The 23085-nt window shown below is 36.9% G+C and overlaps 1 protein-coding gene across 2 annotated transcripts in view; it reads right to left on the bottom strand.

The window, feature by feature from the left end:
- LOC122083403 (cold-responsive protein kinase 1-like) overlaps positions 1 to 22724 on the bottom strand; it is a 28194-nt gene extending 5470 nt beyond the window's left edge. The window contains exons 1-6 of one of the 2 annotated variants that reach the window (XM_042651200.1): positions 22279 to 22724; positions 12995 to 13398; positions 8753 to 8875; positions 6005 to 6132; positions 5504 to 5717; positions 165 to 396 (exon numbers count right to left, since the gene is read on the bottom strand). In XM_042651200.1, the coding sequence (XP_042507134.1) occupies positions 165 to 396; positions 5504 to 5717; positions 6005 to 6132; positions 8753 to 8875; positions 12995 to 13398; positions 22279 to 22658 (1481 nt within the window). In that variant the 5' untranslated portion in view covers positions 22659 to 22724. The remainder of the gene's footprint in view (positions 1 to 164; positions 397 to 5503; positions 5718 to 6004; positions 6133 to 8752; positions 8876 to 12994; positions 13399 to 22278) is intronic. The other variant, XM_042651201.1, reaches the window with a different exon arrangement.
- Between the last annotated feature and the right edge of the window lie 361 nt (positions 22725 to 23085).

The following is a 23085-nucleotide window of genomic DNA, read 5'->3' as shown; positions in this document are numbered from 1 at the left end:
CTTCATTTTTGAATCTCAAAGTAATGTAAATACTATATGTCCAACTTAGCTTTGAGCTCCTATTTCTTATCTCTACATCTATCAAATGAATACGACACACATCAAAATAGAAAGAAAGAGATAAAGAGTAAAGACTATAGAGTGATTGTTTACTCAAGACTTACAGGGTTCCAGCAAATCCAGTGCTTAGATGACTCCGATCCCCTGGCCGAAATCTTGCAAGCCCAAAATCCGCAATTTTGGGCTGGAAATCATCATCCAACAGTATATTACTAGATTTTATGTCTCGATGTATGATACATACATGGAACTCCTCATGTAGATAGGCAAGACCCCTTGCCATGCCAACAATTATGTTAAACCTCTGTTTCCAGTTAAGGGTCCCACGTTTTTCACCTATAAAAGTAGAACTGCACTTAGAATAAAGCAGAAGAGAGGTTTTAGAAAATTGCACAAGGAAAACAGCTTTCTAACTTTGACTCATAATGACCCATAATTAGTTCAGGGTAATAACTCTAGAAACTTTTTTTTCCCTTAATTAATATTGTAGAGTGAGACATAATTATTCAAGCTTGGTTGGGTGAGGTTTGTCAATTTTTATAAAACTAAATGTAGACCGTGATAGTAAAAAAGGGCCATTTCTATTGATATAAACACCATCCTTCAACATATAAATCCTAAAGAAAAAAATAATTTCACCATTTCTCATGAATTGATAAATCCAAACTAATAAACTCCATCAACCCCACCACTGGCATGTACAAAATCTATGGTAATAACTTAGTTCCATTATGTAACACATGTATGTTGTATATATGTACATATATGTGTATATAGATTTAAAATAGCAGAGTCGAGCCAGTACTTTCTTCTAGTAGGGCAACAAATAAAAAGTTAGGAAGGTAATGAGGGTTTGTTGTTATAGTGCGAAAAGAGGGGGTGGCTGGGCTAGCTTTTATTGGATACCGCACTGATGCAGAATTGAAGATCTAATAAGGCAGGACGAAGGCTAATTAGTTAGCCTCAATTTGGCTTATTGAGTTGCTGTTTTATTTCTTTTGTTTTATGTCTTTGTTTTGGTTCAGTTGGTTGAAACATTGGCCCAATTTAAGTTGTGGTTCAGTCATGGTTTAAAGTATCTCCGATACCAATACGATACCCTCTGATACGTATCTTAAATTTAGCGGACCGATACGATACACACCGATACGATACATGAAATTTTTAAAATCCTTTCATATCGATACATATCCTACGATACATACCGATATGCACCAATACACTATCGATATGTACTGATGCTCTATGAAAAATATAAAATCGAGGTGAAATATACGTATCGATATGTATCAGTCCGTATCGGTACGTATCGGTGAGTATTTGTATGTATCAATCAGTACGTATCGATGAGTATTAGTACATATCGATGAGTATCGGTATATATCAATCAGTACGTATCGGTGAGTATCGGTATGTACCGATACAATGCGCTACGGTCATATAATGGCCAAGATGGGTAGTTTTTTAGAAAACACAATTTTTTGAGGGGTTTTTGTTCCAAAGTTGCTGTCAGCCATATTTCTCTCTAACTAAAGTGGAAATCAAGGTTGAGAACAAGGATTTTACATTTATGAGACAATTACAAGCCTTGAATTCTTAGTGCGATACCCTCAATTTAATGTTTATGCATAATACATGTTATCAATAATTTTTTTTAAAAAATATTTTATGCAAAAGTGTTTAAAAAGGTGTTTCATATCCATTTATGTGCGTATCTCCAATACGAAACGATACCCTCCGATATGTATCTTAATTTTGGTCGAACGATACGGCGACTGATACCGATACTTTAATCCTTGGGTTCAGTTTGCATCAATTTAAGTTATTTGTCAAGTAAGAAGTTAGACAGGTTTTGGTTACCAAGGGCATCAACCCTTAGCCCCACCCAACCCAACCTTGAAGTTTCGTTTGTGCTGCACTCAGCTGGGTTTAGGTAATCCTGCCCAAGTGCTCACCCCCATCTTCACCGTTACTCAAGCACATAGCTATCAAGATGCCTTGGCATCCAGGCACCTTGGTCACCCTATTGGTTTCGCCTTGCTTCCAGGCCCTCGCCAACACCTTGGGTCACCTAGAAGCCATGACAAGCTCAAGCTTAAAAACAAAAACCATAATCACAACACCCATACAACATAATCACCATTACTCAAGCACATAGCTGTCAAGATGCCTTGGCATCTAGGCACCTTGGTCACCCTATTGGTTTCGCCTTGCTTCCAGGCCACTACCAACACCTTGGGTCACTTAGAACCCATGACAAGCTCAAGCTAAAAAACAAAAACCATAACCACAACATCCATACAACATTATCACCATTACTCAAGCACATAGCTGTCAAGATGCCTTGGCATCTAGGTAGCTTGGTCACCCTATTGGTTTCGCCTTGCTTCCAGGCCACCATTAACACCTTGGGTCACCTAGAACCCATGACAAGCTCAAGCAAAAAAAAAACCCATAATCACAACATCCATAGAACATAATCAACCTCCCATACCTTTCTCCATACTAGTTAATTAATCCTCATTTAGTAGACTTGGCCTAAGAAATGAGAGAAGGCTATTTTTAATATTGAATCATTGACAAATGGTGTATGTGGCTAGATCTTGAGTTCCTTGTCCAATTTAACCACCGGGAAGTGATTGCCTGTCTACATGGATGAAAGTAAGAAGACGCCAGTAGGAAAAGGGCTCAACAAGCCTACTGTGGTAATTCTAATCAATATCATGCTTTGACAGGACTTCATTAAACAAATATATATATATATATATAAAACACCAATAGGATGCCGCCGATATCAAGTATGCTAGCAGATAGCACCAATAGGATCACATGATAGAGTATCATTCAGGAAGGGTATGAGGGTCATTTCAGAAAAAGGGAAGAGAGAGATAGATACAATGGGTGCTAGCATACTTGATATCGGCGGCATACCCAACCTTTTTCCATATTATATATATATATATATATGTACATATCTTTGACAAGAAGATATGGCAGCAGTATACAGAAGTGCCAAAAGTTGAGAAATACAAGGGCCAGCCTGGCCCTGCCTAACCCTGAAATGGAAAAAATAGGTGTTGTCAGGGTCAATCAGGGCCAACCCATCCCAATATGGCCCAATCTGGGTCAATCAAAGCAGCCTGGGTTGGGTGAGCCCATAGGGCTAGGCCAACTGAGATATCTCAGCCCGGCCTTGGGCGGGCTGGGCTGGGTTGGGCCTGGGCTGAGTTAAGGGGACCCAAGGTTGGATTGGGGTTTTGAGAACCTGGCCTAGCCTAGTCCGGCGGCACCCCAAACAATCACAAAAATAATATGAATGAGAAAACTGAAAATATAGCATTGAAACTCTAACCTAAGAGAGAAACAAAAATACAAAAAAAAAGCGTAAAAACTAAAACTGAACATAAATTAAAGCCCTAAAAGTATACATATACATGAAAAAAAAAGAAGTAAAGAGACATAAGACAGAAATAGCACCTAAAAAAGATTTAAAAAAAAAGTCTGAAAATTTCAGAAATAGAGAACCTAAACTTACTAATTGTGTTTGCATGTTACTAATGCATGATGAATAAGAATATCAAACCCTAAAAATTAAATATGCATGGAGCATGAATCTCATTTAAAAAAAGACCTGTCTAATCACACTGAAAAATAATTGTCGAAATTGGAATTTAATTATCTGCAAATTTTACAAAATTGCCATTGAAACTAGACCTAACCTTAGATTACTATAATGCATATCTGGATTATATGCAGGCAAACTAGGGTTAAAAAAAAAAAGGAACAGAGAACCTGACATCTTGAATAAAAAGAAATTTAGAAGAAATTTTGGGATTTAAACATTCCGAATAACTACCATAATGCCACTAGCCCTAATTCATGCAAATTATCTCTAAAACGAAATTCTAATTAAACCTAACATGCCAAGATGATTATAACCATGAAAAGACATTAGAAAGCATGTAGAAAACCCTAAATCCATTGCCTAAGTGATTAAAAAAAACCCATGAAAAATGGATGCAAAAATACCCTAAGAACACCTACTTACAATAATGCAAACTAAATTAGAAGATGAAACTAAATTACCTTACAGAGACAACCACATAGAAAAATGACATTTCTAGCTTGAAATATGGGTAAAAAATGAGAATTAAAATATATATAAAAAAATAAAAAATAAAACAACAACAACAACAACAATAATAATAATAATAATAATAATATGTGATGCCAAAACCATGGTGTAAATGGAAAGAAATCCCCTCCCTAAATTATAAATACAACAGCTACAGTTTTTAGGTAATGCTTTATTTTTTGAGAAAAACTTGCAAATATAATGGTTCAAAATCTCACGAAATATTTCGGTTTCGACAAACGAAACTGCATGCGACTCTATAGACATGCCATGTTTAGACCAAAACTTGAAAGTTTCGGTAAAATTTGTACTATTTCAGAATTTTGATTTCGTACTGCCAAAACGATAAATTCATTTGATTCAAATACCTTTCAGTTGAAATGGTTCTTGTTTTGACCCATTTCGATCTATTTCGACTGAAACCTGAGAATTCGGCTTCATCCCCTTGCTTTTGAGTTTTTTGGCCATTCTACTTTCAAATCTTGGTGGAACAAAGTGTTGGAGGCTTCTACAACACATGTACAACAAAGAGTTGGAGCACTTGAGCTAGATTTCTTGAAGATTCACAGTTTGAGGTATACTCTTTTTTCTTAAAGTCAACTTTTTCAAAAAATAAGGTAACTATGTAGTGGTTAAGCTTCAATTTTTTCAACCATTTGGACATTCATTCCTAGGTTGGCCAGCCAAGTTCCTTTCACTCTTAGAGCCAATCTTCTTAGCCTAATCTAGTTTAGCTCAGTCGCCTTAATTTAGATCCATACTTCTTTGGATAGTTCATCAGTATCCTGTTTAGGGTAGTCCACCCTGTGTTAAATTAATCCAGTCTGGTTTCCCAAGAGTTCTACTTTACCATCAACCAAACTGGTCTCTGTCTCTAATTGAATCTATTATTGTTCTTAGTGCCCCAATACCACCCTCCCACTCACTAACCCATTCCACTCAGAGGAAGCACTAGAATATTCTATGCCTAAGCAATTGCTAAACTCATGTATTTAAGAATTGCTTATAGAATTCAAAACCCCTTCACTAATTTTCAAGCAATAGATGCACCTAAAGGACTTAAGATTATTCCACCCATCCCATGCTTGCTTTTTCTCGGTCAAATGGAAACCATGCCGAAGAGCCCTTTTAAGATTATACGATGCTTGATTTTCTCAGTCAAATGGAAACCATGCCCAAGTGCCCTACCACCATAACCAATAACTTTGGGGAGCCAAACCCAAAAACATTACTAAACATTAATTATTAGCATGGAAAAAAAATCCCAATTGCAAGTATGCTTTTATAAGATGAAGTAGATGATATTACCAAATAATAATTTATCGAGACTGCTGTTAGCCATGTATTCATAAACAAGCAGCAGTTCTGGGCCTTTGCTACAACAACCAAGAAGACGGGCAACATTTCGATGACGAACATTGCTTATAAGCTTCACTTCGCTAGCGAAATCCGCCTTTGCTCTACTGGATTGACCAATTGTAAGTTTCTTGACTGCAACTGTTTTTCCATTTTTCAGAACCCCCTGCAAATCCAAACAGTTTTACCAGGATTACCATAAACCCATCAACAAACTACAAACCTAAGATCAAACGCTTCTTGATAACATACATATTTACACAATTAACATTTTGATTTGTGCAAAAGTGACGGAAATGAGGACTGATTTCTTTCTCTTAAATAAATCACTCAAGAAAAAAAAAAGAGGGACTGTGGGAAGATCACTGCAACTATGACTTGCAATAAAAAGTTTCCAAAACCCTAGAATTAGAATTTGAGAAGCAAAACCAACTCATCATAGAAAAATTATACCTTGTAGACAACTCCAAAGCCTCCTTCTCCAAGCTTATTCTCTTGAGAAAAATCTCCAGTTGCTTTTTCTAAATCTCTGTAAGCGAAACTCACTGGTCCCCTGAGCTCCGTAGCTCCTAGTATATCAACTGTAGAATGAATGAATAGTTAAAGCGCGGGAAAGAAAACTGGGCATGACTCATGGGCGCAACTTGTGCTCAGGATGGGACTAGTTTGGAATCTCTGGTCGGTTCGGTCTGGTTTTCAGTTGGTTTTCCGGTGTTATGCATATGGGCCAGACCAGAATTTCTCCTTTTTTTATGGGTAATTTACCCCCCCCCCCCCCCGGAGAATACCAATATTAGAGGGACACCCCCTCTCTTTCACCAAATTGGACTTGGACCCCTTGCCGTCAGTTTATGTTAAGTGATGTTGTGAAATGACAATTTTGCCCTTATGAATAAATACCAGTATTATACTTTTCCAAAAATACCCTTTAATCAACCTTGTCACTTATCACGCTCTCTCCCTCATTCCTTTTCCATACCTCAACCTGTGAGTCTGGCAAGATCCAGAGTACCCGAGTTGTTGTCGCCGGCAAGTTGTGCTCATTCCGTCGATGGCAAGTGGTGCTACCTCTGATGGTGCCCGGGCAAGTCTCCATCTCCGATATTTGGATCAAAATAAAGGATTTCACCAGACTCAGTTTCATCTTCTTCCTCCTCCCATTCCTATTCATGGCCATGACTTTTTTATAACCTTTACCTCTCTGCGACCTCTGTGATTTAGGTCCAATGAGGTCAGATCTGTCGGTGGCGGACATGGAGGCAAAGGCCGTGCAAACATGGAGGCAGAGGCGGAGGAGGCGGCGGCCGCGGTGGAGAAACAAGAGGTGAGGGAGAAGGCTTGGCGCCCGACATCGGTGACAGCGGCGAACAGCACGAACTCATGGTGGTGACGGCAGCGGCATTGGCGACGAAACTCTCTCTCTACATCGGAGGTTTGACAGCGACATCTCCCGAAATGCTGTCGCCGACGACGCTGCCCCACCATCGTGATCGCTGTCTTGATTCTCTCTTGATTCTGGTTTTTTTAATTTATTATTATTTTTTATATATTTTCTGCTCTATACAGTGATCTGGGTGTTCAGATAATGCATTCCGTATGCGATGGGCATATTGATTGTAGCAATTTGCTCTCTACTATTACAGGTAATCCCAATGCCATAGAGAGTGGTGGAGGAGTGGTGTTAGCAGCGGTGGTTTGGAAAACTCAGCCGTCAAACCTCCAGTGTAGAATCAAGAACCATAGAGAGAGTTTTGTTGCCGATGCCGCTGTTGTCACCATCGTGAGTTCGTGCTGATCGTCATCGTCACCAATGCCGCTGCCCGCCACTGCTGTGAGTTCGTGTTGATCGCCGCCATCACCGATGCCACTGCCCACCACCATTGTGAGTTTGTGCTGATCGCCACTGTCACCGATGCCGCTGCCCCCACCGCCTTGATCGCTGGTGCTTGATTTGGGAGAACGGTATAGGAACTATTGATTTGAGGATGAGACTCATTACATGGGCATTTTAGGGACTTCACATTTAGTAAGGGCATTTTCGTATTTCAAATAAAATATAATAGCTGACATCAGCATAAAAGGTATATTCCTTAACTGAGACTGACGGTAGGGGGTCTGAGTATAATTTAGTGAAAGAGAGGGGGTGTTCCTATAATACTGGCATTCTCTAGGGGGTGGCACTGTAAATTACTTTTTTTTTTATTTACAACCAAATGGAGCCCTTAGGGTTGTCTTGGGTCATTGGCCAACTTAGGATGACGTACGGCTTCCCTACTCAAGGAAGGGCTCATGAAATATGGATTAAATATTATTTGGGCTCCCTAGGAAGTAAGGGTGTCAAAACCTAGTTCGATAGATGAAAGTGACCAAAATCGAACTGAAATAAAATCAATATGAGGTGATCGGATAATGTTTTGAGCTTAGGTTTTGTGAGATCGAAACAAGCCGGATCGTATTGAAATTGATTAGATACCGGCCTAATTGAACTTAAAGAAGGGGACTGAAACTCATATAACCCGATAAGAAATCAATATCAATCCAAAATTCATAAAAAACACATTTTCTTATACTTTTGAATTTTGAATAAATTTGCATGGTAAACCAAAACCAAACTAATAAGAGAAACTGATTGATAAATAAATAATAATAAATAAAACTGATGCATCCTTGTTGGTTCATATTTCGGTTTCACTCATTCTCATATTGAAACCAATGAAATCAAACCAAAATCAACCAAACCAATTGATCAACACCCCTAGCATAAGGGCTGGGAAGAGGAGGGAAGGGGAGGGGAGGGGGACCAAACTCAAGACATGCCATGAGAGTAGTTGCTTCAACAATCAACACCTTAACCAACAAAGCTAGCAATTGTTAGCCAGGTTGGTGAGCAGAGCGCAATATGAGTTAGTCCTTAATTAAATATTAAAAAAAAAATTAGGTATGTCACTGGTATACCATAAGCTAGCACCCACTATGCCTATCTCTCTCTTTCCCTTTTCGAAATGACTCCATCCCTCCCGTATGATACCCCATTATATACCCCCATTAGCGTTGTCGGTTAATTTACCATACACCAGTGACATGCCTATCCCTCTCCCTTAAATCTTTAAGGACGCTTAAATTTGGGATGCCTCTCTCTCTCTCTCTCTCTCTCTCTCTCTCTCTCTCATTAAAAAAAAAAATGAAAGAGAAATACTTTACCTTTATCGGCTTGCTTGGCCTTTTTAGATCGGACTAGGAATATAAAGAATAAAGTGAGAAGCAATAGAAAGCCTACCCCTCCAACAATACCCCCAATAATGGCCTTTTTCTTACTTGATTTTCCTGTAAATGAATTAAATAACCCTCATCAGCACTTTGTAAAATCATTAGATATTTCTTAAGAATGATATCACAAATGTTTTGATGACCTAAATATTGACAAAGCATGGTTTTTAAAATTGGACCAGACCCCAAACCTATAGCAAGGCCAATTTTGTCTGGGTTTCGAGGGATATTTTGAGCCTTTTAGAACGAAATGAAAGGAGGCAGTTCCAAATTTAACCGGTCTAATCATCTGGCTGAACTAGGGCTAGGAGCCTAAGATTATTGAGTACTCAACAACCAATCGCCACAAGTGTGCGATGTCCATTGGCTATAAGGGTTTCAACCTGGGTCCGGAAGAAGGAACTGTCCTGCTAAACATGAAATTGACCCGTCCTATTACTAAATGGGATGATTTTGGGAACTGGTTTTAGGATCAATTATTAAATGGGACAAGATGGTTCTGGGATCGGTTTTCCAACGGGTCCAAGAATGAAAGCCCAATAAGGAACTGGCTAGAACCAGAACTACTAGGATCTGTTTAACATGTTTAAATTCCTTATTTATGGTTAATTAGTATTTGATAGTTATAATGCATATAGGAGGTATATTGTAATTGCAACGAAAAACTAATGGTTATCAATTATTTTGGGTTTAGTTGAGTGTTTGTATGTTTGAGAATGATGTTTGATTATTCTATGCTTAGGATATATTCAATTATTTGTAAATTTCGAAAATTTATTTGTGTACTTATAAATTTATATATATTTGACTATTCGAGACTTTGAGTTCTTAGGGGTTTGCATGATAACCATTTTGTTTTTTTATTTCTCACTTTTTTAGAATAAAATATGTTTGCTAACATTGGTTAATTTTTTTGTTTCTGAGAATGAGCAGGAACCAAAAGGTTATTGATAAAATTTAATAAAAATAAAATCTTTTAGGAATTTCTCTATTCAAGAAATAAGAGGGAAAAAGATGAGGTTGCTTTTAATGAGCACATGGTTAATTTGATGGACAAATAAGTAATTTAATGTTAAAATTAAAACATCTCCAATGCAACTTCAACAACCATCACCCCACCGCCAATTCCATCACTTCCATCACCACGACCACCACCAACACCATCACCACCACTGCACCAGCACCACCATCGCCACCACCACTTCCTCCACCTCTACAGTCACATCATCATCACCGTTTAGGTCAAAATTTTAGATATTAAATGATATTTTGTAAATTTATATAAGTTTCATACTCATAAATTAATACGCTTAACAAACACATTTTTATTTTTTCTAGCCCAGAGATAGAAATTACTACACGTTATCAAATGCGTTTTTTCCCTAGAAATATGGCCCATAAGCAAAAATAGAAAAAATCATTTATAGATAGAAATTTTGCCCAAAAACAGAATGGTTATCATGCAAGCCCAAAGGAACTAGAATTGGTCGTCCCATCATTAAATGGATATCAAATCCTAGCTTTGGGACCGTTTGTAAATGGGACGGTTCTATGATTGGACACCCTATAAGGAACCATCCCATGTGATACTCTTAATTAACCAGACCATGAAGGAGCTCTAGTTCAAATTTGTCCTCAAGTTGAGCTGACCAAAATTGTTCCCAACCGAGGCTAGTTTTTCTTATATTGTAGTTGGCTGATCAAAGCCCAATTATAATCTAGATTAGGCAAGGTTTAAAGATAAAGCAATATTATTTGTATGCTGTAGAACAACATAAAATAAACATAGCTTGGAGATGTGCAATGGAATGTGTATATTGATGCGGCCTCCCTTATATGGTACGATGTGTTTTAAAACCATAAGATTCACCTATCAAAGTAGACAATATCATGTCATAGATAAGGGCCAACCATGTGGCACTTCATACATGATATGCATGATCCTGATATGAATCTTTTAAGTCAATATATGATTTCAATACCCCCATTAATTCCAAACAAGAGATTTTCGTAAGGATCCATGGCCTCACTTAGACCCAACTCTATTCCACCACAATATCATCTTGCCATAACACTCACATGGGGTATCAAACCATCCAGTAAGAGGTTTCAATGAGAAGAGACGATGTGAGATCCACAGATATAAGATTTCAATACCCCCATTAATTCCAAACAAGCAGTTTATCATAATGGTCCATGGCCTTAATCATAGACCCTATTTCTACTCCACCACAACCCCATATTGACAGGTATACTCACATGACATATCAAATCATCTAGTAATGGATTTTAACGAGGAAACAAAATGCGGGATCCATAGGATGTAAAAGGGCATGCACATGAATTTACACACTTTTATGATCAGTGCCAATCTCTTTCCCTTCTCATGAGTCTCATGACTCCTTCAAAGGGTTCTCTCATAATTCAAGTGCACTCTTTTATGGAGAAAGTTTCCTTCCACCATTCTAGGGTTTACAAACCCTATAAGGTTTAGTATGATTCTCAAAATACTCTTCTAATACTTTCTCGTACACATCTGAAGTCCCGCCATCAAGGGATGCCCCTTTCATTGTGGCTTAAGGGAGACTTTGTCCAACATTTGTTATCACCTAGAAATCAAAATGTAGCTGAAAATTTATAACTAGGTAGACTTCAAGCTATCCTGTACACGTGGGTTTTTTCAAGGGAAATAAAGGAAAGAAAGTGAAATTAAACCTAGAAAATAAATTTTTGTTATCATTATCTATCCATATATATATATATATATATATATATATATGTTTACATCTAAATTAAGATTTTCATATAAGGGGTCCATATGGTCAAAGAGGAGAGAGAATATCAATTAGGAGAAAGTTTGTCAGAGAATGTGAGAGGGTGCGCATAGTCAAGAATGTACATGTAATTTTTCCAAAGAATGTTTCTTGAGGAAAGGGGCATGCCTCTGCACATATGCGGGAAGTTAATGTGAGATCACACAAAAACATCAAGCAAGGGGGTCATTATTGCATTTCGTGTGGGTGGGGCAGTCATTTCACCCCTCCCTCATGTGTGTTGGTGTAGCCGCTCTCATAAAAACCATTTTCTCATATTAAATAAGCATAATCAGGAATGTACATGTTATTTTCCCAAAATATGTTTCTTGAAGAAAGGAAAGTGACCCTGAACAAATGCAGGGAGACCACACAAAATCAAGCAAGGGGGTCATTATAGCATTTCGTGTGGGTGGGACAATCATTTCACCCCTCCCCAACGTGTCTTGCTGTAGCCGCCCTCACAAAAACCATTTTCACATATTAAATATTATAAGAAATTTAAATAGATAATGATTATTAAATTTCATTTTTCTTTTTAACTGAATTTTACTTGCCTTATTTATTACTTACAACATGCAAAGCCATGAAGAGTTTATTTATTTATTTATTATTTTTGGGTAACAAGCCATGACGTTTCAACTATACAAACAAATAAAATTAACCAAGTCCTATAAATCATCTCAATAAGTGGGATGATATATATTTGACTATCAAATTGGCATGTAGCTAATTCAAACATGTCCTAAATTTCTAACAACTAGAATTACCACATCACCCTTTCAGATATATCAGTAGATGCTAAAAAATAAAAGCATCAATCTGATCTACACAAACATATCATCTCAATAAGTGGGATGATATATATTGGACTATCAAATTGGCATGTAGCTAATCCAAACATGTCTTAAATTTCTAACAACAAGAATTACCACATCACCCTTTCAAATATACCAGTAGATGCTAAAAAATGAAAACATCAATCTAATCTACACAAATTGGGGATGAGCTTCTAGCTCAGCGGTGATCTACTAGGCAGTAGGACACCATTGAGAGTCCAAGAAGATGACTGGTTCAACCTTCCTACACCCCGTATCTTCTTGAATATTATAATAATAGTAGTAGTTAATTAGTATTGCAATAAATGTGGCTCCATTACTAGCCCCTTGGGTCCTTTGTATGACCTCTTGTGGGTCTCTACCTAGCCCCTGGGTGGGTCTTGCGACTCTTGCCAGACCTTTTGGCCTTTGAATTTGCAAAAAATAAAATATAAAAACTCATCTAAACAAATTAGAAAACCTTTATCAGTATCAAGTAACTATTCTACCAGATAATAATAAAATAAATAAATAAAGCAACTCACCTTTCGTAATCAAGAAGGGCATGATATCTGTTGTTTGGTTGTTTGCAAAGAATGCAGTGGCAGAGTACCTAATAAAGCAGCCGGCATCCACAGCCCTCCCATCGGACACTGGAACACAGATATGTATATTTTGATGCGCTACAGATAAGCAATCTCTACACCCGCTTTCACTCACCGTATGTACACACTGGGCCACAGCATACACTGAACCATTACCGGAACTAGTTGTATTCTCCTTCACTGCCGCAAAGTAGCCTTGAATTCGTGGAGTCACAGTTACGATATTGGTCAAAAGTGTTTTGGCCGTGATCCCAAAATCGTTCTCATCAGTTGCGTTTTTGGTCCCACATATGGCTGTATTTCCTGGGCTGATTGTTTGTTCGAAGAAATAGTTGCTTTTGTACCTGAACAAACCCAACAAAGGACAATGATAACCAAAACTGATAACTACTGCTTTCGCAAGTTGGTCGTTTTTCCCTTTCTCTAGGCCCCGTTTGTTTAGAAGGGTTCATAAGTTGGGAAAGTATGACATGTGGGCCCACATGTTTATGGGTTTAGTGTAATAGTTATTCTTACCAAAAAAAAAAAGTGTAATAGTTACTGTTCATTCCCATTTAAGGGGAATGGGAAATGGAAAAGGAAAGGGGAACAGGAAAAAAAAAAAAAGGACAGTGAAAAGTGGTGGAGAACTATTCATCTTCTTCCCCATTTTTTCTTTTATTTTTTTCCCTTAGGCTATGTTTGATAGCCAAGAGAAGAAAAGAAAAGAAAAAAGTATCTAGAAAAGAAAAGAGAAGAAATTGTGAGAAAATAAAAAGAATATGTATGCTTGGTTATCAAGAGAAGAAAAGAAAAAAAATTCAAAAAAATTTAAATTTTATAGAGATAAACACATAGGAAATCATTGTGTAATCATTTATTTTTTGTCTTATTATGTTTTCATATTTTTTCATGTTTTCTTGTGTTTTTGGCAAGAAATTTTTTTAAAGAGTAAAAGAAAATTTCACATTTCTCAAGAGAAATTTTGAATTTTAAAAGGGGAATCTTCTCATGGGTGAAGACATACCAAGTATAAAGAAAAATTCTTAATCCAAGGAGAAAAGTACAAAAATTGTACTTATTTCTTTTCTTTTCTTCTCTTGGCTACCAAACACAACCTTAAACTTGCTGCCCACAGCCTATGGAGTGATAGAGGTCATAAATGGTGACGGAATCTTGGCCGATGGTGGAGTAGGCATTGGAAGAGACAAAATAGAGGAGGGTGTTGGGATAGGATCCGGAAAGAGGAGCTTGTGTCTCTAGGCAAATAAAGCCGATATAGTCAGGGTGTTGCAGATGCAGAAACTAAGCAAAACGAGAGGGTGATGAATAAGAAGAGCAAAATGACTTGGGTTCATTCCAATCTCAGTTGTGATAGAATGATGGGTTAAAAAAAAAAGTGTAGTGACCATTAGGTTTTTAGAAAAAATCCAAATGCTATTGGGTTAAAAGAAAAAATTCCTAGAATACTATTGTTCATCTTTTTCTTCTTCTTTTTTTCTATTTTGTTTTTTTTTGTGTTTTTTTATTAGGTTTTCAGCCTAGGTCGCAGGTTACAAGCAGACGAGACCGCAAGTGTGTGGTGGCTTGTGATTTAGGTGAGGAGCCCATTTCTAGCAACTATGATGACTTGCAGTAGTAGCAGCGCGGTGTTGCAGCGAGCGCGATGGTTGAATGGTACAACATGATGATAAGGGATGGGTCAGCATGTGGCTGAGAGCGTCAAGTCTCTGATTTGGTCGCAAAATCTTTGGAATTTTAGAAATATTCCACCAATTTTGTAAGACTTTAAAATGGAGTGGGTTGGAAGAAATACTAAACAAGGTGGGCCAATAGAAAAAATGAGATTGTCAATTCAAACTCCCACCCCAATTAGCCAACCGCTAGTCCTTGGGGTCAGATAATTATTCGTACAAGAATCCCACCCATTAAAACACCACTAATCAAACAGGCCATAGGGACATGGTTTAAATATTTGGGAATCGGTTTGGTATCAGTTGATACTGATTTGGATCGGTCTGCATCGGCTTACATTGGATACATTTAACCCTTATATTATTTTTTTTTTTTTCTTTTTTACCCTTTCTCTCTGTACCGCTATACAGATATGGAATGGGCCCAGAATCCGGATCAGTAGCCGATACCGATTTGAGCCACCCAATTTTGTCCGATCTGATTCCTTAAACAATGCTTAGGCCTAGGGTTGTATGTAGGCTGGTTCAAGCCCGGCTTGTTAAGAGCAGGTCTAGCCCTAGCCCATTAAAATATATTTAAAAAAAAAAAAACCCTCAATTCTAAGTCTTGTCATGGCACCAACATCAATCAACCTCAACCCTAAGGGCCCGTTTGATAACGTTTCTGCCGTTTCTGTTTCAAGAAACGGCAGAAACATAAATTTCCGTTTCTAGAAACAGAAACGGAATTGAAGGTGTTTAATAAGTCATGTTTTTAGAAGTCGATAGTAACCAGTGAAAGAATTACCACAAGTCGTTTCCAGAAACGGCGAAACAAGTTGAACTTGTTTCTCCTGGCTCGTTTCTCGAACCATAAATAAGTAAAAATTTCTATTTCTATTTCTAAAAATAAGTGAAACGAAACAGTTTTATCAAACGCTTTTTGCTCCGTTTCTGCTGTTTCTGGAAACAGAAACGGCAGAAACGCGTTTCTTGAAACGTTATCAAACGGGCCCAAGTCTCTGTCATATACAGCTAGAAACGTTACCCTGCAGGTTATGGTGGCAACTCTTAACTCATTACAGATTCGTGAGCTACATGATTTTAAAATCAGAATCAGACTAATTGAATATATTATAATCATCATTGATTAATTTGATTGATTCACACTGATTCCTGTCAATTTCCAATTGATTTAAACCAATTTTGGGCTGATTCGATTGCCGATTTCAAGTTTTAAAATCCTAAGTGAGTAGGTTTATACATTAAAGTGACGGTTTGGAGTGTGATTGCTTGCCGTTCTTTGCTGTGAGTTGGGTTTTGTTTTGTTTACTAGCAATGTTTTAAGTGTTGAAATTAGGTCTGGTTTGAATTGTTTTTTGGGAAAAGGGTGGAAATGCTAGCGGGTTACATTGGAATTAGGAATACTAGCACCTGTTGACCGTTAGATGAAACATAGATGATCTCATCCGTCTATACCTATTGTCCTACATAAGTCGTTCACAACTGACTTCTCTACGACTCCTCTCCTTCTCCCTCTCCCTCTTCTTCTCCGTCTCCGACCCTGACCCCGACCGTGACTCCAACTCTCACTCTCTTTCACAATTACGTCAATCTTTATTTTTAATAGTGGTTGGGTTACATTTATCATGGTGGAATCAATATTCTACAGCAACAATGGGACAGAAAAGGGGATTAAAAGGCCCATGTCAAAGTGCTTCAAATGTTCGAAATTTGAAAATTTGAAGAATAAAATTCAATAAATTCAATGTTCATTGTGGGGTTAACTAAACAAAATGAAGAAAAATAAAAACCAACCATGGTGTTCCAAATGAAGTGGTTGGGTATGTCAATCAAGTCCCACTTTCAGTTCATGAGAGTTCGTTCGTAATCCCTTCTCCTTTCACTTTCTTTACAAAAAACTAAAGAAAAAACCTCATGCAAAAGAACTATCTTACAAATCAATGTAAGGAATCTGTGTCTTAATCGATACACTTAACAAGGTTCAAGATTCTTCTTTGTTGAGGTTGCAACTGTCGGTCTATGGTTAGGGTTTATTTTTTCTGAGAAATAAAACACTTCAACATTGTTGGAGGGGGAAGTGATACTTTAATATTGTTGGAGGCGGATGCAGTGACAAAGGGGCTGTTGTAGGTATCAAGGTGAAGGGGCTGAGCGGAGCGGAAGTGCCAGAGAGAGAGGGATGTCAGGTTCGGGCAATTGCAAGGGAAGGGAGAGAGGCAGAGGAAAAGTAAAAGCAAGGTGTAACAATGTACATTGAAGGTTTAGGAATTTTTTTTCCATCCAACGATTTTTGTTAAGATCATCATATCCTACAGTTAAAATCCCGCTAGGACGCAAGATTCTAAGGTAACTCGCTAGCATATCTATCCTTCTGAGGAAACAAAGTCTCTCGGCCAATGTGTACCCAACTTGCATATGACAATTGGGGCATGCCCTAAAACTGCCAACCATTGGATGCACACTGGAGTGGATCCGGGTCCACATATCTATACTAACTATATCAAGGGAAGTAAGGCTCCTACTTAATCATTTGCTATGTAGAAGTAGTTTTTTTTTTTTTTTTCACCGAATATATATTACATATTAAGGCCAAGAGAAGAAAAGAATATAAATGAAAAGGAAAAAGAATCTTGAAAAGATAAGAGAAGAAATGAAATGGAAAGAAAAAAAAAAATTATGTCTGTTTGAATATCAAAAGAAGAAAAGAAAATAATTTTTTTTTTTTTCTTGTGTTTTAGGCAAGACTTTTTTTTTTTTCAGCACAAGAAGACTTCACCATTTCCAAAGTGAATTTTGAAATTACAAAAAAAAAAAAAAATCTTTTCTTAGTTCAGGACATACCAAATATAATGAGAATTTCTTAAATCAAGAAAATAATACAATTTTGGTAATTTTTTGTTCTATTGGCTACCAAACACAGCCTAAGTGTAAATCCTTAGATAAATTTTTATAATATTTTTCATTGGTCAAATTCCTATCCAAATAAATATCCATTTGTACAAATTTGGTTTAAATCAAGACTTTCACTACAAGAAAACACATTTATGGCGACGGTATAAAAATGCTACCGTCGCCAAATATAATATATGGCGACGGTAAAATAGATACCGTTCCCTAATACATTTATGGAGACAGTAAAATAATACTTGTCGCGAAAAATGAATTTCAACGACGAAATTAAAAATACCGTAGCCTAATCATTTTATCACTACAGGTTAAATTTAAACGTTACAAAAAATTATTTAAGGCAACGGAATTTTTTAATACCGTAGTGAAATAACATCTTAGACATCGGTAAATTTTTTACCGTCGCCTAATATCCTATGCTAAATCAATACCGATGTAATTTTAGCGACGGTAGAAATGATGTTGTCACAAAATATTATTTTGGACGACATTTATAATTTTCCTATTGCCAAAAAGATTTGGACTATCTAATTTTATATGTGACGACAGTAAAAACACTGCTGTAGCAAAAAATCATATACAATGATCAATTATGTGATTTTGATTCATTGATTTTAGGCAACTATAATTTTATTCTCGTCGCCAATTAAAGATATAGCAATGGTAAAAAATATTACCGTCGTCAATAAAGTTTTACAATGAATTTAAAAAAATAAAAAAAATAAAAAACTTAAACTAAAGAATTTTAGACGCGGGAGAGGTTTCTTAATTTACTTATGCTTTTGGTTTTCCGCACTTTTCTTTCCCGCACAAAGTTGCTTTTGCAGTATTTCTCTGTCTCAAAACCTCCTGATTCTAATTTAATTTAAATGAATAAACTTTTGTTCCATATTTTACCAGAATTCAAAGTCTCTCTCTCTCACGTCTCTCCTCTACCCTACCCCCTCTCTCACGTCCTCCTCTACACTAACCCCTCTCTCTCTCATACGCTAGCTCAAGGTCCCTCTCTCTCTCTCTAAGATGAATGCATGTGTTGTGTTTCATTGTTTGCCACCATTGAAGGTTAGGTAAAGCTTCTGAGTTTACAAGAAGCCTGAGTTTCTCTATTAAGGTTGCATCGGACTTTTAGGAGTGTTGAGACTTCGAAGCAAGTCTCTCTAGCCAACAGACTTGGGCTAGGTAGTCACAGTACCTTAAAAAAGGGTGAGTTATTCGGAGACATTATCGTAAAGACCTAAAGGTTGTAGCTTTCTTCCTGTACATAGCTGTTCTGAGTGATGATCTGGTGAGTCAGAAGCATCTAAGAGCTGGATTTTTTTTTCATACTTTTTCTCAGCTTCTAATCTGTGCTATATTTCTATGAAAAAAAAAAATAGAGAAAGCAATCTACGAGTGAAGGTACACTTTCTGTCCTTTCCCTTGTTTTATACCTCAAATTTGTAAAATTTGATTGCTCTGTTTGCTGTTATTGTGCTCCCTGATTCTGCCCAATGAGGAAGATACTAATTGAAAAATTCAAATGACCCTACACCCTAACCAATGAATGCCAATAGATGATCCAACTCTCCCACCAAAATCTCTATACCTCGGCTCCCCACATCGTTGGCAAGAATCCTGTCACTGGTAGGACCTGGAGTTCCAATCTTCTGGCCTGCTCGTCTTCAAAGTGTCCAACAACATTCAATAAACAATTTAAACAGGCCAATAAGGGAAAAGAAAAGACAGCCTAACCATTATTAAGATTTTCTTCTATAGTGTTCTCTACTCTCTAACACACTAGTAGCCCATATCAGAAACATCTACTTCCATGTAAAGCAAAAGAGACACAAATTGCTCCTCTTGGGGCTACAGTAACACTTCTTCCTTTTAATATTGCTGATAGTTAGACCAATAAGTAGTACCACACCCAATTGAAAGTCAAATCTATACTATAACCAGATTATGAAAAGTTTCTCAAATAGGAAAAGCCACGACAGAATAACATCAGTTTTACTTAGCTTGGAGTTCAGCTATGGGAGTGATATTTAGTCTTAATAACCCATAAATTACATTCAATTTTGTCTGAACTTGAATGCAGCTAAATGGGTTGCCGCGAATAGGAATTGCAAGAATGGGAACCAAGTGGGACTGGATGAGAAAAAGTAAAATATTGAAGAGGAGTGGTTATGGGCTCATTTTGATGGACTTGAGGAATAGAACGAGAGGAGGAAGCGAGCTCTAGCTAGGGATGGCAGAAGAAGAAATAGATTCCGGAGAAACTGCTCATGTCTCCCATATAAAGTGAGAGACAGGAAAGATTGTAACCCTCTCCACCAGAACACACACATATATATATATATATATCCCTATTATTCAATATCTACATGAAAAACCCCATTGAACCTTAGGGAACTGACTATGGAATTCTGGGGCCTACATCGGAATGATGTGGCGAATCAAATCCTATCAATGTGGGCACAGGTGCTCTCATATTGACCAATGATTGGATAAGGAAGAATCCAATCACCATATTTCATCAGATAAGATGAATATTCCACATATTAAAAAAAAAAAAATCCCTCAGACATACAATTAGGTCCCACCCCACATCGTATTCTCATCACTAAAATAGAGAAATAGAACAACATGGCAACATGGGGAGAAAATTAACAACTCAATTCAGAGAGATCAGAAAGACCTAATCATGTATGGATGCACCTGCTGTTAAATATTTATCTATTTTTTTTCCAGATCAATCTCCTTTTTTTTTTTTTGGAGCCTACATTTATTTTATCTTTTTCCTCCATGTTCAATATAGTTGTTTAATGAATTTAGACCACTTTAGTAGTATTTGGGGTGTTACTAGGTTATGACTTGTGATAATTTTTGTTCCATGCTTTTTACTCCAATAACATCTTTAAGTCAACAGGTACTTTCTTTCCTTATTTTTGGTTCAATAGAATTTGGTTCTGCATCCTAGATTATTCCATAATAAGTTGAAAATAGATATATTATTTGTGTTAGTAATTCATTGCAATTTTGAGACATTTTCTTTTATGTTGACTTATTTGTTTTTGGGATGTACATATCTTTATATCAACTTGCATTCAATGATCCCCCTCTCCACCTCCCTATGTGTGTGGATAAACAAATGATTTTGTTAGAAGGGGACAATCATATAGGAATAAGACCATCAAAGGAAAAAAAAAAGAAAAAAGGGAGGGGGAGGGGGAGGGGCAGAAACCAAAAAAACAAATCGAAAAACAGATTGCACTTATTTTCCACTCCTTTACATTTATAAATTATTTACCTTTCACTATTAACAAATTCATCTTATTCCACTTCAACTCTGCAAAGATTCGTACATAGTGGTATTCAATTTAGGGGAATGACAATTGGCTTAGCTTTGATGGAAGAATTGGGGACTTGACCACTTACCATAAAATAGAGTTTTGTAATGTTTTTGAATTGCTGGCCGTAAAAGTACATAAGTATAAGGGCATTTGGTGACAGATAATAAATAAATTTAATGTTGATTGAGTAGGCATTCTTGATACTAGTTTAAGAGCCAATAATTTTGTTCTAATGTTTTTTATTTATTTATTGAAAGATGTCCTTTTTATTTTCTTAGCATTCAAACACAACATAAGTTAATTTTCCTATATTATAGGATATTGTTAAATCTAATGCGGCAAGGCAAGGCAAGGAAAGGCTATGAAAGGTAGTGAAATATCCTTTGGAGGAGTATGCAAGACAAATTCAATTGATGAAGAATGCAAAGTTGAAGTTTGATATATAGATTGCAGGAATTTTTTGAAAGTGAAATGAAGACAATGATTCTTATTTATGATTGTAAGACTTTTTGAAAGTGGGATGAAAGCAATGACTTCTTATTTATGGTTGTAAGACTTTTTGAAAGTGGGATGAAAGCAATGAATTCTTAGTTATGGTTGTAAGACTTTTTGAAAGTGGGATGAAAGCAATGAATTCTTAGTTATGGTTGCTTGAAGACTTTTTGAAAGTTAAATGAAAGGAATATATTCTTATATGGATGCTTGAATTGATCTTCTTTTATGAATTGGACAATATATATTACTGAAAATAATTTACAGGTAATATGTAAAATTTACTAATATAAATATATATATTTTTCTTATTTTATATTTGGCGACGGGTTTTATTATACCGTTGTTCTAAAAAGATTATTATTAGGCTTAAGCGACGTGTAGTAGCTGTTGGCATATACATTTTTGGCGACGGATTTTTTTATATTGTTGTTATAAACAAATTGTATCTATTATTTATATAGTTATAGACGACGGCATTTGCTGTCGCTAAAAATATATTTGGTGACAGAAAATATAAAACCGTTGCTAATATTATTTTTCCCAACGCCTCATGATTTTCCGTCACCTATTTTTAGCTGCGGCAGTATAGGCGACGGAATTGGCGACAAAAAATTAACTGTCGCCTCTATATTTAGCGACGGTTTTTTATTTTTGGCGACACTTTTTTTCCGTCGCCAAAAATGTGTTTTTTTGTAGTGTTTAAACTATCCATTACATCTTTATCACAACAAATGGATTTTTTTTTTCAAAATAGTTGAAATAAAAAAAAAAAAAAAAAATCGATTCCATTACAGAACCGTTAATTACTACTTACCGTAAGAAGCAGCCGTCAAAAATAATGAGAGCACCGTCAGCCATGGAACAGTTCCTGATGCGAATCACAGCGGTGTCAAAGCAAGCAAGGCAATCGGCGGTGGATAGGTAATCCCTGCACTGAGCCATGCCGTACAATGGGCTTGACCGGCCATGTTGAGACGTTGCGAACCGGACGTTATTTGAACCGGCGAGCTGGTTACGGAGGTCCGGGAAGGTGGCGTTGAGGCTGGCGAAGAAGGCCGATGGGTTGGTCGAATTGTATGGGCTGCATCTACTGTTCAGGAATTTCGTTTGAGGATCAGATAAGACCGGGTCGGACCAGAGAATCACTGAGATCGTTAATTGAACCATGAGAAGCACTTCAATTTTGCTCTGCATTATTGATTCTCTGAGCTCAAATCGATTCAACTATTCTCATACTAATGAGTTAGATCTCGTTTTGTTTATAAAGACATGGCTGCTTTGAAGCAAGAGAAGATGATGGGAAAGAGTTCTAGATTTTTTGCTCATCAAGTCAACTCTTCTTATGATTCAAACAGTCAGATTAGAATCTTCTCCTATTGCATTGGTAGATGCAGTGGTTAAGAATCCATTTATTGTAGTCTGTCACGATCCGGACAATAGGGAGGAGGGAGGTGGGGAGAGAGGGGGTCCCATTTAGACCATTCCATCATTTAATGGGCGAAGAAAATCTTTGTCTTATTATAGGCTGAATTTTCCTAAGCTACGGTGAATGGAAAAAGACCCAATCAATCAAGGGGGGGATGAGAGGACGGTCGCATTGTTCAATCACCATGAGGAAAAA

The sequence above is a fragment of the Macadamia integrifolia genome, chromosome 7 (genome assembly GCF_013358625.1).
Source record: "Macadamia integrifolia cultivar HAES 741 chromosome 7, SCU_Mint_v3, whole genome shotgun sequence".
In the NCBI taxonomy this organism is placed as follows: domain Eukaryota; kingdom Viridiplantae; phylum Streptophyta; class Magnoliopsida; order Proteales; family Proteaceae; genus Macadamia; species Macadamia integrifolia.
This window is presented reverse-complemented; position numbering and strand designations above follow the sequence as displayed.